General features: G+C 53.5%; 1 protein-coding gene across 1 annotated transcript; it reads right to left on the bottom strand.

Moving 5' to 3' along the window:
• Positions 1–5: 5 nt before the first annotated feature.
• Positions 6–25,057, bottom strand: LOC308069592 (P2Y purinoceptor 4-like). The gene is made up of 3 exons (XM_080402146.1): positions 24,923–25,057; positions 19,201–24,156; positions 6–17,405 (listed from the first exon to the last, which is right to left on the bottom strand). Exon 3 carries the CDS (start codon positions 17,340–17,342, stop codon positions 16,419–16,421), a length of 924 nt encoding a protein of 307 aa, XP_080258272.1. The 5' UTR covers positions 17,343–17,405; positions 19,201–24,156; positions 24,923–25,057; the 3' UTR covers positions 6–16,418.

The raw sequence follows: 25,057 nt of genomic DNA, 5'->3' as shown, positions 1-25,057 counted from the left end.
ATTACCAATTTTGGTCCCAGATGGTGACATCAGTGGCTGCAGGCAGCCCAGACGTCACCCACCCCACTGCCCATGGGCACTGCCTCCAGCAGAGCTTGTGCAAAGGAGGTTGGCACCCAGGGATGTGCCCGAGGTTCTGAGGAACAGCAGCAGTGGCAGAGCTACGTGAGCCTCCTTTGTGTCACTCATGTCCTTGATGCTGCCCAGGTGACGTGCAGGGTCTCCTGAAGCTGAAACTGGGGCGCATCTCAAAAGCGGCCACCTCCCTTTCTGGGGTATTTTAGGGCCACTTCCACAAATGTTGTTGCAAAGCTCAGCGTTTCCTCATTCCTGTTTGGAAATCATCCTAAGCAGGGCGGCAGTGCAGGAGGAAACGTACCCCTGGGTGTGCAACCCAGCAGCAGCATTTCCTGGAGGCATTGCAACATGCAGCCAAGCCAGCACGAGTGAGAGAGGCGTCAGTGGCTTGGCCGGGTCCCTCAGCCCTGTGAGCCCATCTCCATCCTGCTTGGGGAGCTGGAGCCCATGGGACCAGCCTCAGGGCTGGCAAAGCAGGATGTGATGCTGAGCTTTCACGAAAAGCAAGGAGGATGGAGATGGACCTGCATCCCTTGGGAAGTATCCCCAGCCCAGGGAGAGGTGAGCCACCTTTCCGGAGCCCGATGCGTTGCATCCTTCATGGCAGACTGCAGGACCAGCAACCAGTGTGTTCACGTGAGATGCCATGGTTCAGCCAAGACCCCACACCTCCCCGAGTCAGCTGTGTGTGGGAGAGCCTTGTTTTATCCCCAAAGAAAGCCCCAGCTTCCCTCCTGGATATGCCATGCCCAGCTGCTTGGAAACACCCCAAAGCATGAGTGGGCTCCAAACCATGGAGGAACAAAGCAAAGTTCAGGCTGTGCTAATGCTCACTAGTAATCTGGACTGGGGAGCAGAGCTCCTCTTTGAACAGCTGGAACCACTGAGCACCAAAATACCCAAATGGGGAAGACAGAATAAACACCGATAATCCCTCACCTGGTCAAAGCCCACCCAGCCCCGGGAGGGCAAACACCATGTGTTTATGGCTGTTTGGGGGCAGTAGGGATGACACCAACCTGAAGGCGCATGGCCACGGTCCCACCCCTGCCCAAACACTGCAACAGAAGCAGCTCAATTGATGCCGAATTATTTCATGTCAAAAGGGATTTTAGGAAGCAGAAAAAAAGTATTTCTGCCATACGGTGTAGGGCACCTGCTTATTCAGTTTTTCTTGGGATCAAGTCTTACCTCACCACAGTCTAATTTCAGCCATTTCTACGGCATCAACTCTACATTACGCTAATAATGCCAAACGCAATTCACACCTGGATCCTTAACTCTCCTGAACAATATTTTATGCCCCAAGCAAACCCACACTCTTTGCAATCAGTGGGTTCCCGCCTGCTCCCCTCTGCACCAGGTACAGTAAATATTAACCACCACGAGGCACCCGCCTCAGGGAATCAGTGACTGGCCCAAGGTCAGGTGGCCGGAGGGGCTGGAGGCAGGAAGGGAGCAGGGTTGTCCTTGTAGAAGTAAAAGGTCACAGATCAAATCTCCAAGGGACTTTGCTGAAGACCATTCAGAGCTGTGGCATGGCACAGAAGCGTTTCTTGAGACAAAGGACAGCAGGAAGAGAAGCTGATTCCACCTTATTGCTACAGACCAACCATCGCCTCTGCCGCTGTGGTTGAGATGCCATCCCGGTACCCACAGGGATAGCCTGGCATCTGCAGGCGATGCTGTGGGACACGGTGGGGCTGTTCTCTTTCCCAACACCTTTTTTTGGGTGATGGCCATCGAGCTGCAGCCAGCGAAGCCCGGAGAGCTCTCCTGCGGAACGCTGGCCGAGGCCTAAATATTTTCCGTTTTTATCTCTCTGACTTTGAGACTTTATCAGCCCAAGTGTTTTTCAGCCTTGCCAAAATACACCGAAGATATTATTTAAGCCTTTGCTTTAACAGTAGCAATAAAAGCCTTAGCAAGTTTTCCAAGTTGAAAAACGTCAGTAACACAATATGCTTTACCAAGAAGGAGTTAAACATGGACTGACTTACCTCCTGGCATGACTTTTAACCCCTTCACCACAGCTACAAGCTGGTGCTACAGCAGGGCAGGGGATTGGGGCTGGGGACCCTGCAGCCTTGGCTGTCAGACCCCTCCCCATGGCTGCCCAGAAGGGATCATCCCTGGGCACAGCTGAAAGCAGAGTACTGGGATGGAGAGTTTGGGTTTTACTCTAAATTATCCTCCAGGATTCAAGCTGCTGCTCAGAACTGAGGGGGTTTCACCCAGGTTGTTAAACCCCAAAAGCATCTCCCAGAGCCCCAGGGGAAAGCATGTTCCCTTCTCAGGTTTGGGACCAAACAATCTGTTGGGTTTTTTCTTCTACCCAAACTGTTTGATGGGGAGATTAGAGGGAAGGCAAAGAGCAGGGTCAGCGCGGGGGAGCCCAGCACAAACGCCATAAAGGGATTAGCGAGGCTGTGGGGGGAGAGTGGGTGGGAATTTTCCTGTGTGCACCGCTGGGGAAGAGGCATTTTCTCTAGCCAAGAAAATGCGAGGGGGATGCTGTGAATAAAGGCCAGCGGGAGGGTGTCCATGGCCCAGCCAGTCTGCAGGGATGCTGCTGGGATGCAGCAGGAGGTGGCCAAGGTGGGTCAGATCACTGCTGAAGGGTTTGGCAGGGACCACCCAGCACCCTGTTTGGGGAGGCTGTGCTGACATTTCCCTGTCCCCACACTCACTTCTACATTTTTCCTACAGAACAGCTGAACTGACAGTTTCCCTTTACAGTTAAAACACATTTAAGCAACAACAAATCTCCTTATGTCTACATGTTTGCACCCAAACCACTTTCTCTTCATTCAAGCAGTACTGCTATACCTTCTTCTGTACATATGCACACACGTATAGATATGTATACACATAAAGAATTATGTCTGTCATCAAGCAACGTGCCTGGGAACACACAATCCCAACTCAAACAGTACTTTGGCAGCCACCAATGCGCACAGCACCAACCTGCATCCCTCCTGTAAAGCCGGGATCCTCCCACTCAGACTCATCCCACCCATTTCCCCCCACGCACACTGGCAAAGCCAGCGGCAGGAGACCCCAGCCACGCACCACTCGCTCCTACCCCAGGGGAAGCCCAGGAGACCCCAACCATTATTTTTTTCCTTTATCCCCTTGGGACAGCTTCAATCCACTGGTGGCTCCAGATCCACCAGAGCCAGCCCCATCCAGGCAGGGGAAGCCCACGGCAGGGAGTCTCCCTGGGCTTGGTGGGGGCTTCAAACCCTGCTCTGAGCCAGGTGAGGAGGAATTTCAAGCAGGTCCCTGCTGTTCATGCACACACAAGGGGGTATTTGGCCTGGGGTAGTGTAGCTGCCTCTCCGCCTTCATAGCGCATGATCAGGCACTCATCCTGGAGCAGCTCAATGTCAATGTGGCAAAGCTTTGTCCCTTCTTCCGCGTGCCACCCGGGCTGGTTTTGGCAGCTCCTTGCTGGGCTGGTTTGGTTTGGGAGGATGCCCTCCCATGCTCACAGCGCCCCTGGGGCAGCTGCTGTGGAAGAAAGGTCTCCTCTTGGCAACGGGGAGGTAACACTTTGCAACATCTACAGACTTTGAGGGATGAGGAACTTGCTCAAGGTCACAGAGAAACCCCATTGCGAGGCCAGCGATCCCCATCCAGCCTCGCGGGTCTGGTGTGAGCTGCCAGTAACAGCCCAAGCTCCTCGCAGCACAGACGGTGCATTAAGCTCTGTTTGCAGGAAGCTATTACAAATTATTTTGGAGGTTCTGTTCAGCTTCAGGGACGTGTGTGCATTTGTAGGGTAATGTTGCTCTCAGCAAGCAGCAGACAGGGCTCACAGAGCAGGGGCACAGGGCATGGGCTGCCCTGAGCATCCTCACGCCACCCCCGAGCATGCCCACCCTTCCAGCCCACAGACAGAACAAACCCCAGGTATAAACCCCAAGCAGTTTCCTCCTGCAAAGTTTTTGTTTGAATTTATGTTTTAATCATCTGGTAGTCACTTCAGGCTATAGGAAAGAAACCGGGGGGGAAAAAAAGGGGGCATACGGCACACGCACAACCTTGGGAAGCCGAAGTGGAAGGGGCTGATCTCCAGCCGAGGAGCTACAATTTGCAGATTGATGGTGTAGGAAAAGCAGCAGAGGGTGGCTCAGCATGAGTAGGAGCACAAAACCCGTTAGATAGGTGAACAGCCGGGCTAAATTTCACCCAAGCCTTCCCCTGGGTCACCCACAGCCCAGAGCCGGGGAGGAAAGCTGCCGGGAGCAGCCACAGAGCACGGCTGCCCCAGCTCGCCGGGGAACAGGCGGTGGGGCCGGGGTGCCTGCAGGTATCTTGGCCACCCAGAAGGACCAGTTTCCCCATGATCTTTGCTGAGATGGACCCACCAAGCTGTGACTTATGGGGAAGAGTTCCTTCTCATTTCTTTAGAGAAAGAAATCACGAGTTGGAGCTCCCCACATCACAGCTGGGAGCCCTGTCTGGTGGGAGTCTTGCCCAGCTCCTGTTTTTTTCTGCAGCTCTTTGCTTTGGGGACAGGACTAACGGTCCCATTGCCACCCTCTGAAACCCCTCCTGAGGCTCCAGCCAGCCTCCCTGGATGCAAAGCCAGGGGATTTTTTTGACCGATAACATTTATTTTAACAAAACTAAATCTCAGAGCACATCAGAAATGCCGTAGCAGCAAAGCGCTCTGAGTAGAGTCTCTAAATAAGCAGTGAACCACCAAAAAGATTAACTACCATTTATCAGAAATAGGATTATAAACACCAGCAAGCGATGCACCCGAGCAAGACAGCCGCAGCCACCTCACCCAGCTGGTTTCCCAGCCTATATCTTGTTTGGCAACTTGATTTTGCAGTCTTACACAAATGCAAAGCTTTTTCACTTCCCTCGCTGCTCACATCAAGCCCTCCCTGATTCCAGCCTGGGCACTCAAACCAGCGTGACTGTTTACTGGGTCAGGTCACGAGGCGGGGTTCCAAAGAAAATAGGGGGAGGTTCTTTGTTGGTAGTTTCTGTTAGGTTGGTTCTTACCCAAGACCAGTGTTTTTCTCCCCAGAAGCAATGCCATCGCCTTGCAATCACGTGCTTTCAGGAGCTAGAACTTTAAAGGAGAAAAAAAACCCTAAATTAGGCACTTTTTAAGGCAATTCCTACAGCTTGCAGGATTTGGCCTTAGATACACAAAACAAGGCTGCCTTGAAGTGGTTCTGTGTGGTGTCTGAGGCCATTAGTGCAGCTGGGTAGATATTTGGGGGGCAAAAGCCTGATTTTTAAAGAAAACCACCTTGTTGCCGGCTTATTGCAGCCTTTTGCACAAACAAAAGGCAAATTCTGGCAAAAGCTGACTTTGAGCTAACCCAGAGCAAAGCTGCCAGCTGCACTTGAGCACCTTGGGCAGCACGGTTTGAACTTGCAGAGTCTGTGACTCATTTTGTATCCCACAAAGGTAACCCCAGAAGCCCCTCTCAGGAGGGCTTTAACGTGAATTTAAAGCAAACCTGCTGGCCCTAGAAAGTCCCTTGTTCTGGGGAAAAAGGCCCACCAAGCACTTCAGTTTGGTCTCATTTAACCCATTTCACAAATAAATTGATTCAAAAGGAATTACTTTTCTTCCCTAGCAGAGCATCCCTTCCCGGCAGCGACTAAGCTGATGCAAGTTCGTTTTTCTGCCATAGCAACAAGCACCCCAGAGTTACTCCCAGTTTGGGTGCTTGTCCCAACATGACCCTCTTCCAAACAGTACCAAGACCAAAATACAGTTTCTTTCATTGTCCAAATCTTGGGAACTGCTCCCAGCATCGCCCTGGGGTGAGCTAGCAATGCAGCCCCCCATCGTCCCCTGCCCTCGGGGCTTTTGCTGCCCTGCCTTAGCCCATTAACAGCCAAACCGATGGCATGAGGCAGAAAAACGCTGAAGCCAGAACAGGCACAGCCACACATGGCAGCCCCCACACATGTGTGGGCAGGGGGGCTGCACCCCCAGGTCTGAGCATCCAGCCTGGCCAGCAGGGCTGCAGCACCCCATCGTGGCTGGAGACATCCCACCACATCCAGAGCTGGTTCCTGGGAGCCTCCTGGAGCGGGTGGCACAGCCTGCCTTAACCCCTCCAGAGCCATTGCCCCGGACCACCCCTGCCCCCCTCTGCAGCCCCCATCCCCTTTCCCTGTTTCACATCCCAGGATGGGACAAAACACCCCTCCAGCACCTTTTTCTTCTGCTGCCCAGAACTGGGCAGCAAAACCCCATCGCAAGGACCAGAGCTGGCTGCTTCCCCCTTCATCTGACTGATGCCCTTCATCTGGCATCTCCGTGGCCGATGGCCATTGCACTGCTCCCCGCACAGCCAGAGCAAGGCTGCTAACATTAAACCAACCCTCCCTTTCACCCTTCAGCCTCGAGACGCTGGAAAGTCACTACTTACTCCTTACTCATGAACACAAAGCGGTCTGGGACCAGCAGAACTCCCTAACGGGCTGCTCGCCTCCCAGCACGGTGGCAGAGATGGTCTAGTTATAGGTGTAATGTCACCTCTACCCAAGCTGCTGCTGGAGACAGGGGCTCTGCTGCCCTCTTGGCTAAAGGCTGAGGTGGCCACAAGACAAGTCAGAGCAGAAGTCACAGAGGAAAGTTGAATTTAGCATCCTGCGGGACCGAGAGCCTGCTTCAGCCCTGGACAAACCTCCAGGTATTTCTCTGCCCCTTTTACCAGAGCCAACCGCAATTCCTGCAGACAGGGTCCCTCTGCTGAGCCCTCTCCAGCTGCTCCATCACCTGCTTTGGCACGTGGGGGACCTGGGGGGACAACAGCGATGCTATGTATGGACTGTATGCTATGAGGACTTCAGCCTCTTTCTGCCTGAGGATCCATCCATCTCATTGCACCTTCAGGGAAACAACTGCTGGTTTTCTACACTGCAAGGGCGAGGAGAATTAATGGAGACAGTAAAGAAGCCCCTAACACAAGGGGGTATATGCTGCCCATAGATGAAACCCACTGCCGTGAGAGTGGGGACAGCTCCTCATTTCATGGGACTGAAGTAAATACCTGCTCAGGTTGCCCTGGCTGGGGCCACCAAGCTGGGTGGTGGCAGCGAAGGCAGCCCTTGGGGACGCAGAGGGTCCCCTGTGAGTGCTGAGAACAGCCCTGCCTGCAGATCCAGACCTGCTTCAGCCTCCTGGGGCCAAGCAGGAGGAAGAGGAGGGTGGCCAAAAGGGATGGATATAGAAGCTAGGACAGCTTGAGGAAGGGCAATGTTCCCCATCCCACAGTGGCAGTGCCAACCTTACCCCTTGGGGGTCCACCCAACCCCCCCAAACACCAAAACACGATAAGCCCACAGCTCTGTGCCTGCCCATGGGAACCCCCTGGGGGTGCCCACCCAGAGCCAGGGGAGGCTCATGGCCCCTCCCCCCGATGGGGTATGCGGCACCATCCCAACCAGGCAGGGTGGAAACCTGTCCCTGGCAATGCCCCAGGCAGGGACACACAGCCACCCATCCCGCACAGCCGGCTGGATGCGCTTGTTTGCGCCTGACCCAGCTTGGGGCAGGAGGGAGCAGGGACAGAGGGGAGGTGGGAACAAAGCAGCCCCTGTCCCAGCCAAGCCAGTGCAGCCCACAGTTTCCCACTGGGAGAGCTCAGGAAAACACGCTGTAACACAAGGGAGCTTGCAGGCTGTGGCATTGCCACCGGTGGGATCTCCATCCAGAAACATTTCCATATTGGTCAGAGCGACATTGCCCATGGAAGGGAAGGGACACCCCATGGCCATCAATATGTGCCACCAAGCCAGGGACCACCAAGTTCAGAGGGGACCAGTGCCAAGGTGCCAAGGTGCTCCAGATCCTGTGAGACCAATGGGTGAGCCCTGGGTGGGGACCCTCCTCTTGGCCCTTGGCCCAGGTGCCATCCACTTTCCATCCCTGGTGGCCTCATCATCTTCACCTGGGAGCGGACCTAGAAAAATAAGGGAGGCTGGAGGCCAGGAACCAGTGCCTGGCTGCAGGCTGTGCTGGGTGACCCTGGGGAGCTCAGCCATCACCTGGAGCCAGTGCTGGGACACTTACACTGGGGCTGGTGGGACAGTGCCAGTCCCCTGGGGTACTGCTGGCTGAGCCCCAGCTGCCCACAGGCACCCCCATCACCCTCCCCACGCCAACCACTGCTGCAGAAAGCTAAAAGAACACCGTGTTTGGCCCTTACCAGGTAGGTCCTGGTGCTCACAACAAGGGCCCTGCAGCCTTGTCCAGCCCCAGGCAGCATCCTTGGGCTGCTCCCACCCCTGGGGCTTAATGTCCTTGAGCAGCACCTCCCACCTCCAGCTGCAGGGGATGATCACCCTCCATCCCACACCCTCACCTTCCCCAGCAGTGCTGGGGGGGAGTTCATGCAGCCCTTGGGAGTGGGGAATGGCTGGGGGTAGGATCAGGAACCCCAACCCCAAAGCTTTCCTAAGTAGAGAGGGAAATCCCTCCCCCGGTTCTCCATCCTCGGGATGGGTGACAATCTTCAGCAGATAGGGGCAGGGAGGGAAACTGAGGCACGGCACTGTGATGCCTGGCAGCTGGCTGGAAGAGGCACTGGGGCCATGGTGACGTTTCATGCCTCTCCTCCTCTCTGAGCTGGATTCCCCCGGCTGGGGCGAGCTCTCTGGGGCAGCTGGCACTAAACAGAGCCCCAGGAGCTGCACAGCCCCTCCTTGGCCTTTGCTCCCCTCCAGCTCCTCGGTGTGGCTGCAAAAATACATTTCTTTGTTATTTTCTTCTAAGACAGACAAGCCTCCAGGCACAGACACGGCTGCCGTGCGTCCTGTTTTCCCTTTGCACAGGCACGACCTGTGTTTCCTCCAACCTTGCGGCTGCCCAAGCAGGGGTCACACTGTGGCGCTGAGCCTGGGCAAGGGATGCCCTCAGCAGCTCCTTGGCGCGGGCAAGAAGCAGCATGTCTCTGCCCGTGACAGTGCCCCAGGGTCTCCCCGTGCTGCTGCTGGGGAGGGACATTCCCCTGGGACCCGTGTGCCAATCTGGTGATGGTGGCTGGCACTGATTTTGTTTTGGTTAATCCTTTTTAGCTGGGCTGGGTGGGCTTGGAAAGGCTGGTACCTGCTTGGGGCAGCCAGGTGCGGGGGAGGCTGTGGGCATGGACCTGCCATCGCATGCTCAGCACATGCTGGGGCGATGCTGCTCCCCACAGGACCACGATGCTGAGCAGCACACGCCAGCCCCAGTCCGGACCTGAGCAGCTTCACAGGGTGCAGCCGCATCGGATAATGGGTAGCAAATAAACTTTGACTTCTCCTAGAAAGAAACTGAGCCACAAGGCAGCCAGCGATGGCTCCTTTCCCAGCAGAAGTGGATTTGGGTTGGTTTTGTGCTGGTTTTGGTGGGATTGACCCCAGCAGGTGCCACGAGCCAACCCAGTGCACAGCTGGACAGAGGCTGGTGGGGCAGGTTTCAGGGAAGGTGGTGGGTTTTTTTAACCAAAAGCAGTGCCTGCAGCATTCACAAAAGGTGCCTTTTCACACAAATCCCTCTCGCAAACATTTATTCTGTATGAGCCTCCCTCAGCAAGCAGCCCAGGAGGTGCTGGCACGCTCGTCCTTTCACCAGGACAGGAGCTTTTAAAGCTGCTTTTGTTTGTGTTTGAAGCAAGAAAAGCTGCTATGAAGCTCCTGGTTTGCACGTCTTAAGGGATGTGGCATTTCAGTTGCCCTTGATGACCAACCTGCAGATTTTCCGAAGTCCATTTCCCAGCTGGTTGGGATGCAGACACAAACCTGAAAATGTGGCTCACCTCCTCCCTCATAGTGATCTGGAGCCCCAGCTCTTGGGTCTAAATCCAGCTGTGGGGGCTGGATGAGCAGAGTGAGGTGGATTGAAAACTGGCTGAATGGTTGGGCCCAAAGGGTGGTGATCAGTGGCAGGACATCTAGTTGGAGTTATGTACCCCAGGGGTCCATCCTGGGAATCCTGGGTCCAGTCCTGTTTAACATCTTCATTAATGATCTGGATGATGGGGCAGAGCGTACCCTCAGCGATTTTTCCTGATGATACCAAACTGGGAGGTGTGGTTGGTACATCACAGGGTCATCCTGCCATCCACAGGGAAGGGCCATGAAGATGGTGAATGCACTGCAGCGTCTGACGTTTGAGGAGAGGCTGAGGGAGTTGGGACCATTCAGCCTGGAGGAGAGAAGGCTCGTGAGGATCTCATTAGTGTCCAGAAATACCTGAAGGAATGTGCAAATAAGACAGATCCAGGCTCTTTTCAGCGGTGTCCAGTGTTAGAACAAGAAGCAAGAGACACAACTGGAAAACCCAGGAGGGCTCCAGCTGAACATCAGGAAACACTTTTTTTACAGCAAGGATGACCAAGCCCTGGCACAGGTTGCCCAGGCAGACTGTGGATCTCCATCCTTGCAGATGCTCAAAAGCCACCTGGACACAATCCTGGGCAACCATTTCTAGGTGACCCTGCTTGAACAGGGGGGTTGGACCAGATGACTTCCAGATGTCCCTTCCCACCTCAACCAGTCCGCAGAAGAGGAAGAAAGCTTTCACAGTAGCACCAGGCAGCATCCAGTAAATACCATCAGAGGGGGATGAGCTGAGCCTTGGCACGGCTTGTTCACCCAGGCTGTGGTTTTATCAACTCATAAACAGGAAGCACGTTTGCGAGTCACCAGCTAAAAATGTGGGTAAGTGGCCATCGTTCCTGCTGGGCCAGCAGGCTGTCAGCATGGACTGCCCACACGCCGGATCGGCACTGTCGGGATCCTCAGGCGATGATGGAACAGATCCCCAGCCCTGCACAGCGGGATGAAGCTGAGGGCTTTCCCCAACCCTACTGCAGCAGCCAGCTGGCCCCAGGGAGTCCTTCCTCCCACCGGCAACCACTGGAAATGCTCAGGAGGGCTCTGACATCATGAGAAAACCTCTCAATAGCTCATCATCCAGCATCTTTAATATGCAAATAGGCTGATATTTCCCTGGGGGAGAAAAGGTTGTGGGAAAACCAGGGAATCCACAGAATGAATTGTTTGCGTCTGGAGTGATAGCTTTCTGCTAAAAAGTGGAGAAGTGGCTCTCCAGCCTCTCCGGTAGGACCTGGTTATAACACCCCTGCTCCCAGGGGGTTGCTGCCATGTGCTGCAGCACCATACGATGCAAACCTCAGTGCAATGCGCCGTACAGTGTGAAGCTCTACAGGGCAAGCCTCAATACAGTGCTGTTGTACTTTGCAAAGCCTGCCACACGGTTTGGGTTTGGTGTCAATCTGGGAAGAAACTACTGGCTTAATCCGGAGGTTGAACCCAGCTGCCCCGTGGAGGGGCACCATCGGCCTGCGCTCCGGGATGGTTCCATGGTTTATAGTCTTTTAACAGGCTTCACTCCCACAGCACCACCCTCGCTGTGCTGCTTGGTGAGCTTAAATACCAAAATCTAAAATAAAACCTGGTGGATCAACACAGGACCAGGGCCTCCATGTTGCCAGGCTGTACAGGGGGCTTTGGTGCCATGGTAGTTTTCTGGGGCTGGGTTCACTACGGCTTTTCCAGAAGGTCGTCATGCTCTACAGAGAACCAGCTGCAATGCTCGCATCAGAGTTCTGTTTATCTGCCTGTCTCTCACTTGTGAGTGCAAGGGCTCAGGTCACTGAAGCAACACCGCACGTGCTGCTGTGGTCGTGCCGCAGCGGACTCCCAGCCTGAGCCCAGCTGAGATCCACCACAGCACCACCAGCAGCCATTCTCTAAACAGTCAGGAGGATTTAGGAGACCAGTAATACAGGAGACCAGTAACAGGATTATGAATGTTGTTCCCTTGCTCACCACCATTCACAAGAGCTCAGTTGTCCCGTTAAAGCTCTGCCACGCGCACAGTGGGCGAGGACCTGATGCCTCTTCCTTGCCTCAAAACTAGGGAATATCATTGGAAGTCACAAGGTGCACATCATGGCCCTGTGGGAGGGTCAGCAAGCTCTGGGGTACTCACAGGCGCTGGTCTGTGCAGAACAGGCAATGGCAACCCCCCTCCCTGGGTGGGTGAAGGATCAGTCAGCCCGAGGCAGCCACTTCCACCTGCAAACCAGCCTGGGGATGAGTCTCCATCACCCGCAACATTCCTGCTGAGCTCAGGCTTCCTTCTCCCCTTCTGCCCAGCTACAGAGAGTTAGTTGATCCCCTTTTCCCAATCTCAACCTTTGGCTGCGTTTCAGGGGTGAACCAGGGCTTGGGGCTGGGGGGAACCAAGGTCAGTTAAACCAAGGTGGAAAAGATGGTGTCAAGATCTGGAAACCTGAAAGTGGCAGAGGTCAGTCATCTGAAGCCATCGGTATCTTCATCTTTGCTCAACGCTAGGAACCAGCCGCGTTTGCCTTGTGAACCAGACCTTCAGTGCCCTGGGCAAGTGGTCTGTCTTGTTCCTTCAGGGTGAGAGGCCAGATCCAGTAAAGATGCAGTGATCAAACAGTGATAGATAATCTGGATTTAACCAGGTGATGGTATCATCATGCTCCTTGTAAGTGCACAAGTTCATCTCAGAAAAGCATAAGAAAATCACCTTAAAACATTAAAAGCTTAAAACCATTTTCCCCATAGCAAGTGAATAGGGACCATGTTCCCAAAAGTTTCTTCAAATCAAACATGTCTGGAATGGGGTGACTTTACTGGGGTTACTAAATACTCAGTAACTGCTTGAATCAAGGACGGACAACAGGATTTGTGGTAGTGCTTAGGGTAGGGCTTGGGTTTTAAATGCAGGATGGTGTAATGACACTCACCCGCAGGACTGCAGATGTGTTTTGGTTCCCGATAATTTCTGTATCTGTACTTGCCTGAACAACGATGGATTTTAAAGCTGGTTGTCCTGAGTGAGTGACTGTCGGTTAGTTAAGAACAGAAGGGTGAATGTTGACCTGGAGAGGCGTTCAGCATCAAAATCATTAGAGCTGTGCTCCCTGGTGGAATAAAAAGGGATTATCCTGATTCTGCTCCTCCCATCTTGCTCACCTGGCTTTTGAAACAAGACTTGTCTCTTTGACCGGGGACAGGGACAGCCACCTTTTCCACAGACATATACAAACGTCCCCTTATTTAAGCATCAAATCACCAACACAAAAACATTTCCTCCTCTAAGTAAGAGCCCCAAACTGAGCTGCTGTTTGCTGCCACCCACGCACTATGGGAAGGGCTCTGGAGCCTGCCTGGGTTTTGCAACAGGATTTATCCAACAGAATGTTACCAACAGCAGGGAACACCACCTTTCCCCCGAGCTTGCAAGGTGCATTAGAGACACAAATTCAATTAAGCTTCACAGCAGCCCTCAGTGAGGTAGGCAGGCGGAGATTAGTCAAAGAATTAATTAGCAGAGAGAAGCTGAGTTAGAAAGTGAGTCTCTCCGTCACCTCTACCCTACCCTTGATAGGAGTTTCTAGGATAAACACGTTATTTGTTGGGTTACATTACAGGCAGACCCCTGCAGCTGCCTTTCTGCACCTGCTGCTGCACTAAAAACCTCCCAAATAGTCACCCTGGCAGACCTGCCTCGGCGTGCCAGCACGGTGGGTGCCAGGGGTGCCGGGGAAGGGGGCTGCACCCCTCCTGCCATGGCTGAACCCAGCCGGGCGCCGGGCGGCCGCTCGCTCCCCACCCCGCTGGGATGGGAGGATAATTGGAAAAAGGCAAAACCTGTTGGTTGAGATAAGAAGAATTTAATAACTGAAATACAGTAAATAAATAACAATAATAATAGTATTAATGATGAGGAGAGGGGGAGAGAGGGATAACACCCAAGTGACACACAATACAACTTCCCACCCCCTGCTGACCGATGCCCAGCCGGTCCCCCAGCAGCGATCGGTGGCCCCCCGCCAGCTCCCCCCAGTCTCTATACGGAGCATGGGGGTCTGTGGTATGGAATAGCCCTGTGGCTAGTTCGGGTCAGCTGTCCTGGCTCTGCTCCCTCCCCGCTCCTTGTGCCCCTCCTCACTGGCAGAGATGGGAAACGGAGAAGTCCTTGGCTCGGGGTGAGCACGACTTCGCAACAACTAAACCATCGCTGTGGTATCAACGCTGTTCTCGCGCTAAATCCTAAACGCAGCACTGTACCAGCTACTGGGGAGAAAAATTTAGCCTGTACCAGGCAAAACCAGGACATCTCCTCACAGGGGGGCACAAACACGGCACCCACCACACCTGCCCTAAGGAAACTTGCTGCCAACCTGGGGGGCTCTGCTGGCACGGGCTGCATTTGCGGAGGTGGTCAGAGGTGGCCACGGAGGCAGATCCAACAACCAGGATACTCGAACCCAAGCTGAAGTGGAGCACTGGGAACCAAAACCTTGATGAAAAGCCCAGCTACTGCCCAACTCCTCCTGGGAGATGAGGACTTGCTCCCTGTTGCCCCAATAGCAGCACTTACCACAGCATTCTCCAGAAAACCCGGACAAAACCAAGGTCTCTCTGGCTTTGCTGATACAAAAAGCAAGTTACAGCTACTAACTGTAACCACAGGTTTTCCTTTGAAAGAGGCAGGACAGAAAAGGGAAGAAGGACAATTCAGACCAATTTGAGAGATGGAGAAGTGAAATATGGACCCCGTGTCATGCTCACAGGTAAGTTTACAGCAAAGCCTAAAAATAACCCTCAAACTTCCAGGCCATTGCCTTAACCAGAGGAGCATCTCTTCTCTCTGGCCCCTGGCTCTTGTACTTGCTCTGTTGCCTTCTTTCCCACAGTTTGCAACACTATGACAACGTGAAAACTTGCCTGAAAGTGCAAGTGCATTTATTCAGCACAACTGAGCTCTGCTGGGTCTCTGGGTCTCTTTCACACAGGTGAATCGAGGCAGGGGAAGGGCTGGAGCGCACGGCACTGAAGGGAACAATGTGACAGCTCTGTAATGTCATTTTTGTACCTCACTTTCCCCTACAAAACTCCAGTTGCAAGCTCATGCAACCAGTGCCTCCAGCACTGCCCTCTCGCATCCTTCAGCGTGAAACACAGGGGTTACAAGAGCACCACTACCCCCAAATTATAATGTTTTTCACAGTTATACTGTATTTAGGATCTGTAGGAACCCTGGCCAGCCCGAGAGATGCTGCCTCCCACAACTCTTCCTCTTCTGTCTTGGTCAACCCAGCTCCCAGCTCACCAGTTTTGTCCCCATGAGCCCAGTCTCTTCCACTCCCTCTGCTCCTGCCAGGCTCCCTCCTTGAGATGGGCTGCTTCCCACCACCTGGAAGGAGAAGCTGCTCCTGCCGGGGTGGCTGGGCTCCCAGGGCTCAGGCACCCATCTCTGTAGGGCAGTGGAGGAAGGAGAAGACCACGAGGCTGGTTCCCTGATGCAGGGCAAAGGGATCATTGGGTGGGAGCAGGCAGGAGGCAGGGGTCTGGCCCTGCTCACCTTCAGCTTCACGTGAACCAGGTAACATGCCAAAATGAGATGCACACAGGCTTTGTCTCCAGTCTCCAGTTTTCTGCATTCTTCACCCATACTCTTGTAAAAGGCCTTGCTCTTCGCTGGCTGCCACCCAGGCTAGGATGGACGGTAGCTCCTCACAGCCTTTCAGACCAGTGTTTCTGGAGATAAGGCTTGACTCCTGTTTCACAGGACTTTCCAACAGGTTTCCTAGCAAGTGGTAAAACACCTTTCCCCATGTGTGCATCTCCCTCCTGTACTGCTCATCCATGGCTTAACATCTGCCACTTTTTCCTTTCATCTGAAAAGAGCCGACTGATGGGTAAGAGTTTGTCTGATCCCATCACTTGGGTTGGGATTGTCTCCAGGCCTGGGGAGCTTCTGGGTGGCCGAGGGAAAAGCAGGTGCCTGGACACAGGTTATTTTCCCCTGTGCCGGGGTGCTGGGCTCAGAGTAGCACACTGCTCAGCTCAGCGCTCGCACAGACCCTGCTCCGTGTAGACAAGAAGAAACACAAAACATTAATGGACAGGAAATTCAAGGCAGTTTTCGCAGGACTTTCTCATGATTTAGGACTTTAGGTGTAAATTTTTCCCCTACTCCTCCCCTTGCACCCAACAGGGTTTGGCCACTTCAGCAGTGTAGGGAAGCCCACGTCTGGGAGATCCAGCCACCCAGGCACCGGCAGGAGCAGCACCTTGCTGGAGCTGCTACAGCCCAGGCAGTCCCTGCCCACAGGAACAACTCCTCGATAACACTGGAGGAGCACAGAGAAACCCTGAAACCCCTGCAGTGCTGCTACCAGTAGCTCTGGGGACGTGTGACAGAACGGGAGGAGGAGGAGGCAGAAGCTCAGGGACTGGATCTTCAGCAGCCACTCCATGGGATCTCCCAGGAATGTCTAGGGTGGCTCCCGGATCTTTCGCACTCACTTGGTGCTCCAGCATTTGCGAAAGGAGTCAGCAAAGCTCTTCTTAAACTTGACATTAGCAAACACATAAATCAGGGGATCCAGGCAGGTGTTTGCAATGGTGAACAGCCAGCTGATGTAATAGGCAAACTCCACTTGGTGCAAGAGCTTGCAAGACATGCCATAGTACTTCACAACGATGCCAACAGTCCTCAAGATGTGCAGGGGGCCAAAGCAGATGGCAAAAATCACCAGAGACACTGTTATTATCTGCAAAGACCTGCTTTTCATCTTCTTGCCTCTGGAGCTTTTTGTTGCTGCTTTAGCAATGGCAGCTCCCAACAGAGCTCCACAAGTCAAGGAAATGGCAAAGGGCAGGAGGAAAGAGAACACGACCAAAACCATGTTGTAGGAGTAGTAAAAAGAGGCCAACTCTGACTGATAAATGCTTAGGCATTTTGCTGAGCCACTGACAATTGAAGTCTTAAGGAAGAAGAAGAAAGGCAGTCCTTGGACAAAGAGGATGAGCCAGATGAAGAAGCACAGTTTTCTCAAAAAGCTCTTCTTCTTCCAGACGGACTTGCTCTTGTACCGTACGATGACAAAGTACCGGTGAACACAGATGAGTGTCAGGAAATAGATGCTGCTGTACATGTGGATGCTCTGCAGGAAGACTTCAAACTGGCAGAGAAACTGCCCAAATGGCCACTGATTGCCGAGGCTGAAGTAAGAAATCCTCAGTGGAGTAGCAGGGATGACCAGGACGTCTCCCAGGACCAGGCTGAACTGCAAGATCATGCCTGAATCCCATTGCTTGATGCGGAAGCAGAACACCCAGAGGGTTGTGCCGTTCAGCAGGATGCAGCCCAGCAGGAGAAGGGTCCCCAGGGCAGGGATGGCGGGGTGCAGGCTCTGGGCCACGCAGTCCACGCTAGTGTTCATGAAGGTGAAGGAGTCCAGCAGCTCCAAAGACTTAGGAGAACCCTCTGTGCTGACCTGCAAGGGCTGGGTGGAGAAAAGCAAGCAGTGAAACCACCTGAGCTCATCATCTTAAGGCTGAGCTGGATCAGAGGCAGCAGTGGCTGAAGCAGCGGGGTCAGGTTTTCAAATGATCCTTGGTCCTGAAGACCTGTGGCCAAAAGCTGACCACTGTTTATCTCGGCCTCCACAGGAGGAGACCTGGCAGGTGCAAGGGGCCAAGTCTTGCTTTTCACATGCAAGTGTATAACCTTGTGGGAACTGGGCTCAAACCTGCCATGCTCAGCACGACTTTCTCTGATTGTGCTGCAAAGGAAAGAGAAAGGGCTCCAAAGGAACAGCAGGAGCAGCTTTAATGCTCACCACTACTAACTGCTGATGAGGGAAGATGAAATAGATGATGCTGTTACTGCTTGGCTCCAAAAGCCTCTGCATTTAAAATCACTGGTGAGATCCCAGCATCACCCACGGTGCAATTATTTCAGCCGGTTTTGTTACAGTGCACTTGGCAAGCAGCTCACCGACCTACTCCCTCTCCCGCTGCCAGGCTTGCCAGCCCTGCAGACAGAGCAGCCCCCGTGCACCCTCCGTCTGCCTTGCTCAGCTGCCGTACCCAAACTTCTCCCGTCGCCCTGCCCAGCAGGACACCCCGCTGGGTCCGAGGTGCTGCTGTTAGTTCACAGCCTGGTGAAGGGGGTGTCTCTGCTGCGCGAGTCGGGTCTCTGTCCCGGAGGGAGGACCACAGGGCAGGTGGCTGATGCTCTCTCCACCCACACCAGCTCATGCCCTTTGGGAACCTCTTTGTTGCTAGTGGTACCAACAGCTAAGGGGGCTGTTTGGGGGCACAGCATCCTCCAAAGCTGCTCTTTCCATTGAGCACAATTGTAACCATGAGGGGATCCAAAATTGTGCCAGGCTCCCGTTGGCAGGAGCGATGGCAGGGCAAGGAGTGAGACTGTCACTGAGCCCCATCTGGCAGGCACCAAGCCTGTCCCTTTTTGGGACGCAGCTTTTAAGCCCATTGGTGTCTCACCAGCAGTAAAACATTTCCTTGGCCATCTGGGACCCTCACATCCATATGTGGATAATTCTGAAATCAGACAGTTTTGATTATGTTTGAACACCTGGATTTACACCCTGGCTCTTAGTCATTGCTCACTCTGACCTTTGGGGTATGACCGTGTGGCATCCCAGCATCTCCCCAAAATGCTCTTTGGGATAATGGCTCCGTGTCATGAGCCATTTCCAGGAAGATGCTCTCAGCCTGCCCTGCTGCGGTCACAGCTCACAGCTCTGCACCACATCCTGAGAGACGTGGGTGAGCTCCTCGTGAGAAAACAGTCTTAAAGGCATTCTTAGGACTGATGCATTTTCAGACAGAGGCACTTCTGACCTCTCCTGGCTTTGGTCAGCCAGAGGAACTTAAAGTGCCCCTTCCTGTGCGCTCTGCAGTGGCTGAGCGCAGCTTGAACAGCTCAGGAGGGGTCAAGAACCAGCTCATCCTCACCAGGGCTTCCCCAAACCTGGCTCAACCAGTGCCATTTCCTTAATCTAGCTTTTATCGCCCATTTTGGTGAAACTGGGAGTCTAAGCCAGGGGGTTGGGGAATGCCGATTACTATTTGCTAAGCCATTAGCTAAAGATGGTGGCTTCTAATACAGAGATGTCTACGGCTACTGCAGCCATCAACCATTGGCTTTTTTCTGTCTCTCACAATTTTTCCCCAAAAAGCGCACTTTTCCAAATTAAGGACTTTTTAATATTGTTTTGTTACTGCCTTTTGGCATCATTATCATCATCCCCAAAGCTCCAGAAATCCTACCCTGTTGCAGAGAGCAGCCACGCTGGCAGCAAGTGGATCCTTTCTTCTCTACTCAAAGCAGAACTGCTGCGGTGGCAATGACCAGCTCAGCTCTTGGGGTGACAAAAATCCACAAGGTCACGGGCTTCATTTTCCCCACACTAGCTGCAGCTCAGAATTGATGCCCACTCTGTAGAAAGCAAATTTTAATATATACAATAATTTCTTAATGAAAGAGGCAGAGGATCTGTACTCTGAGAGGAGACGTTTTGAGCGGTGAGAAGAAAATACATAAGAATTACTGAAACATTTGAAATTTGCTTTAACTTCACAAGGCAAAGCAGGAGAAAAAAAAAGTTCTTTTTCATTTAACTTGAAGGTGAATTACCTGAGCCATTAGCCAAACACTTTCCTGGAAAACAGCAGCGGAATTAGAGCTAATCTGGATGTGAAGGGGAGGAATGAGGACCAGCATCCAGCCCTGCATCTCTGAGCACTGCAGGGGTTTTGCTTGTTCTTTATGTAAAAAACCCTCACCTGTTTGAGCCCTTAGAAAACCTCAACAGCATTGCATGGAATTACACCCCTGGAGAGTTTTAGAAATGGATTCCTGTTAAAACAGAATATGAATAAAGCATCACGCACAGCCGCAGGGGAGACTTACCCTGTCCTCCCACGAGAGTCAGTCCATGCTGCAGCTGGTGGCCGAGCTCCTTCAGACTCACCGAGAGAGGAACCGATGAGCTCCGGTGACCCTTGGCTGTACGATGGAAAGGAGAGCTCGGTGATGAAACCGCAGCAGCTTGGAGAACCGCGGGCCGGAAAAGCAGCAGCTGATTTACAAGAACAGCTTGCTTTTGCTCAAAATCCTCCAAAAGCAAGAACCTCTGGGGTTGCTCTCCCCAGGGGAAGGACTAGGAGACGCTGGGGAGGGGAGCACAGTCCCTGCAAGCTGAGGATGCAGGTGATGCGGTTGCTTTGACATGCGTAGCCTGACCCCAGCCAAGCACCACAGCCACAGCAGGAAGCATCGAGGGATGCAGAGTTCAGCAGGGCTGAGGTGACACTGCTCCCCCAAACCGCTGGGGTGCCAGCAGGTAGGTGACTGCAGCGGCAGGGCCACGTGGGTGAGCTGGGCAGGCAGTCAGAGTTTCCAGGTACTGCAGACACTAATAGCTAAGTAGTGATAACCTCAAAGGCAGGATCTGACACCAAAGGGAGGGCTTCAGCCCAAGAACTCAGCTATAGCATTTAAATACAGTGGGTTTGAGGTGCTGCTTATTATTGTTTTGGCTCAGTAAAAGCTGCAGATTCGGTGGGATCATAAGATTTGGATGGCGAGGCATGCCCCTGAGTCACACCAGATACAAGAACAAGCATCATACTGTAGGCCAGAAAATGTGACTTTCTGAAACTGTCTCCTTGCTTCTTTCCCCAGCAAAAGATAAACCCCAAGGGGCTTTGCTGAGATACTCAGAAGATGATCCCAGTTGTGTTGACTCCAGCAATCTTCTGATCCAAGCCCAACTCATGAAACTCACTGCCACCAGCTCTAACCTATACACACACTTGCTTTGTAAGGCAGGACAGCATCCACAGCTGACATCAAAAGCCCAGAGGGTGAAATCCTAATGCTCCATCCCAATGAACTCTTTGGGACCAGATGGAAACAATCCCTGCAGGAAGGTTACTCCACAGATGGTCAAGACATGATGCTGTAGCACCTCCCCGAATGCTCCTGCTAGCAGCCAGCACCGGGAGGAGCGGGGCTTTCGCTGGCTCACCGTGGAAGGGCTAGAAATTTCTCTGAACCATTTCAAGCCAAAAAGGAAGTTTCTAAGAAAAGCATTTGGCGCACAGCCTACGGCCCACAGAGCCTATTTAGAGCGGAGCCAGCAGCCCCCACAGCCGCCCGCCCTGGGACTTCATCTAACACAGCTGAGGCCACACGAGGTGACTCCCTTCCACCAGGCTGCATGGCCCTCCAGGAGCAGCACCGCCTCCGTGGCCTGCGGTGAGCACCAAGTAGCACGCTCAATTCTTTTTTTGGAGGGAGATGACCCTCTATTTTTATGATAAAGAACAGTGGCTGTGCTGGTTTTGTGTCAGAGATGTTGCTGGCCACAGCGCACGGGGTGTCATCTCAGGGGTTCCTGTGCAGAGTCGTTTCTTGCCATGGTGGTGTCATGGCACAGCCCTTCCTCGCTGAGGTGTCACCCTCTCCCCTCCGTGGGTGGCAAATGTTCGTCCAAGGGTGCTATGGGGGAGCAGCGGGGTGAGAATGCAGAATGAGACCCAACCCCCGCCCCCGGGGGCGTCAGTTACCCCAGCAGACAGACGCAAGCTGGCCGCCCTTGGCTGCATCCTCATTAGCCTTTAGTCAACCCAGTTAATTATGCAAATACCAACCCTGAGCCCTGGCGGGGGTCTGGCCTGAGGCTGCTGGGTTGCATCGCTCCCTCAGGTCTCTGGGCTGAGCACCACTGGCGACTGGTGGATCCTGAGCCCTCCACCATCATCGGCCCCCACCACCAGGTGTGTTTCTGGGCAGGACTTTCTCCAACAGAGCTGCAAAGCAACCGGAATGTTTGCAAAAAACCAAAGCCAAGCCTACAACCATCTGAAGCCAGACTGGTCTGCATCACGTGTTCCTCTGCTTACAGGATGAGAGAACAAACGTTTGTGCTGTCAATTCAGCATCAAAGATGCTTTCAGCCGCACTGGCTCACCCCCTACACCACCAGCTGTCCCTCTGGGGTAGCTTCCAGCCACCGCCTTCGCTGGCTCCTGGGCTGGGAAAGCCAACACCAGTAGAGAGATGCACAGCCCGAATGAGAATGGAAACAACCTAAACATCGTATATGTAAAAGAGTTTATTGGAAATAAACATGACTATATTTACAGGGGTAAATCCAGCATGTGATCAGTAGAACAAGGCCTACCTGTCCCCTCACCGCTCCTGAAGGATACAGCAGCTGGGATATCTGCCTGCCCCACTCGGTCGGTCTGTCCCCGTTCGAGTCCGTTTGTCCTGCTGAGGCTGGCAGCCCAGCCTGACCCTGCACCACTTCAGTAATTAACTCAAACACTTTTTGCATAGCAAATGCTCCTAGCAAATTCACAGGCGCTCTAGCAGAAGAGCAGGGAGAACACCCAGCTGCACATCCCTCGTAAGACCAGAGACAACTCCAGGAAAGCAAAGTCCCCCACCACCCAGAAACGCTTTCTGAGCATTTTTCCTCCTGACACCTTCTCCGTTTGCTGCGCTGTTACTTGTGCATGTGATGCACCTGCATGTATTGGGCTGGGCAGTGGACACCTCAGGAGACAGCCACCACGTCACAGAGCAGAGGCACATCTTTGCAGAGTTCATGCTTGGAAACGTGCAGAAAGCGTTAACTGCCGCTCCCATCTCCCTTTTCAAAAATATTTGAACGCAAGGCATGAGCTTCATCTCCCAAGGCAAAAACTTCATCCCCCCTAACAGCAGAGGTGTACATCCGAGTTACTTATCCAGCCTGCCTGGGATAGAGGACTGGGCACTCCTGGAGCACAGTTGAGCCAGCTTTCTTTTGACGTGTAACTTTGGAGGAGACAAACAGCAGCCCCTCGCGTGCCCCTCTTTGCGGCACAGAGGTCTGGATGCCTGGCTCAGGCACGGAGCTCTGCCTTGGGCCAGGGGACTCCTGCCTGGGTGACTGAACAAACACAGCATCAACCCACAGGAATGATTTGCAAACAACCCAGCAGCAGACAAACGTGCGAACGTATCTGGTGGCTGCTTCTGGATAATGAATGCATAATTTATCCCGACTCCCTTCCCCATCTACCTCTGGATAACGCATCTGTGAATCTGAGTCAGGTTTACAAATGGTTGGCAATGAGAAAAACAGGCTGCGTCTGAGCCAAACATTCTGTTCAGCAAATAAAGCAGGCAGTGCTGCCACGGAGAGCGGCTGCTAGAGCTCAGTGTCAGCATCCCTCCAGTGCCCAGCAATTCCCACCCGGCGCCAACTGTTACCGTGGGGTGGCAGGATGAGACAACTGACTTTTGCCTCTAAAATCTAATTTTGTTCCTAAACCACAGACTCTGATAAAAGAGCAATATTGTGTTCCTTTCCCATCTATCTGCTCATTGGAAAGTCGCTCTCATTTAGCTCGACTGCTGAGAATGCTCCAAAGAACGCTAATTACAAGGTCATTGCAGTAAATTGCATTTGGTAGCATAACTCTGAGTCACTGGTTCAGGGCGCTTTCCCCCTTCCACCCTGGAGTAACTCAATTATCAAGGGTGAGGAAAAGCAGAAAAAAATTTACAGACTCCCAGTGCATGAGACTTGATGGGGAGCCAGCATTCCCAAAGTGGGTGCCCCAGTGAAAGCAAGTTCTCCTGGGAATGGTGACAAACTGGACACCAACGATTTTCCAGTCACTTTGGGAAACGCTGCTTACTGGGCACGCAATCCTCGAGCAGGAGGAGAGGAGCCTGAAACCATTTGGAAGCTTCCCAGGGCCGCCCACGCAGGAGCAAATCTCATTGTTCCCCCAAGGAATCTACTCAACCCTTTGGGAAGGAGAAAGAAAAGTCACTTCGCTGTGTTGGGTGGCAAAAGCCTCGTCCCACCTCTGGCCGTGCTGCTGGGGTGTCTCCCCCGCAGCTCCTCCCAGCGCAGGGATGGGTTCCCTGGAGACAGGGGCTCCTTCCTTCTCGGTCGTGCCAGGCTCAGCGATGGGACGAAAGCGGCAGGTTGCAGATCCCGGAGGATGCTCTCACGCCGGTGGCTGCTGCGGGGTGGTGTGCCGGTGCGGACCTTGCGAGGGACGGTTGCCTCTGGCTCAGTAATCGCTCCCTGGTGGATGCTCCCTCACGCTTTCCGGATGATCCGCCCTGGTTTCCTCCAGTCCCGGTACCTCTCCCTGCGCACGGAGTGGACCAGAGGCCGGGAGAAGCTGGAGCGGTTTGATCTGGTGGCATTGCTAGTGGGGAACAAAGTGAGACATCGTTACTGGTGTGGGTCAGAGCCGGGGCACGTCTCCTGCTGCTAGTGGAGGCTCCTAAACAGGTAGAGAATTTTGGCCAGCAGAAAGGGGTTCACCACCACTGCTGCCGAGAGAAGGGCTGGTGCTGGACCCTGCTGCAGCCCCTGATGCTCCAGATGCCGGGGCTGCAGAGACCCAGGGGTGAGGTACTCCTACGCACCTCAAGTGGTGATGGGGACCCTCCCGTCCCAGCTACTGGAGGTCTTGCAAACAGCTGCTGAACTACAGGTGCACAAATGTGAGCTCAGAATCCCATGAACAGCCTGGCAGAGCCCCAGGCACCGACCACTCTGGCCAGGGGGGTCACTGAAACCAAACGCCTTGGCTTGCCGAAACTTCCCCTTCAAACCCCTTTGAGCAGCTTCCCTTAAAACCATGAGACCCAACGCCATCCTCACCCGGCAGCTCTTTGGGCTTTTGCCGCCCTCGTTACAGCCCGTGTTCTCCCCGGGGGTTAACCGGGGGGTGTTCCAACCACACCACGAGCAACCGCGCTACGTGCAGAGACCCCCACGTGCAGAGACCCCCGGGACAGCCTGGCAGAGCTGGCTCGGCTGCCGGAGCAGTGGGGTTGTGCCCACCTAGGGCTCTTCTGGGGTGACTTCATGCTCAGGCCCGCTTGTCCTGGGCATTTCTATTCTCCCTAAGCACTTGGTCCCAGGTTTTGCTTTTCTTCCTCCTCGCTAACACCTTCACTATTCACTTTTTTATCTAGCTTTTGCAAAGATTGCAAAAGACTGGTGCAGTGAACGCACGTTTTCTCCTGCCAGTGCAGAGGGTGATGTGAAGCACAACTGTCTCTGTAGGAATTTGCAGTGAAATTCATATGGGATGAAGC

This window comes from Falco punctatus, assembly GCF_963210335.1.
Source record: "Falco punctatus genome assembly, chromosome: 9".
Taxonomy (NCBI): domain Eukaryota; kingdom Metazoa; phylum Chordata; class Aves; order Falconiformes; family Falconidae; genus Falco; species Falco punctatus.
The sequence above is the reverse complement of the archived record's forward strand: the minus strand, read 5'-3'. Positions and strand labels throughout refer to the sequence as shown.

What these genes read in the sequence shown, in the direction of transcription:
- LOC308069592 (XM_080402146.1), bottom strand. Translation starts at nt 17,342, where the DNA reads ATGAACACTAGCGTGGACTGCGTGGCCCAGAGCCTGCACCCCGCCATC.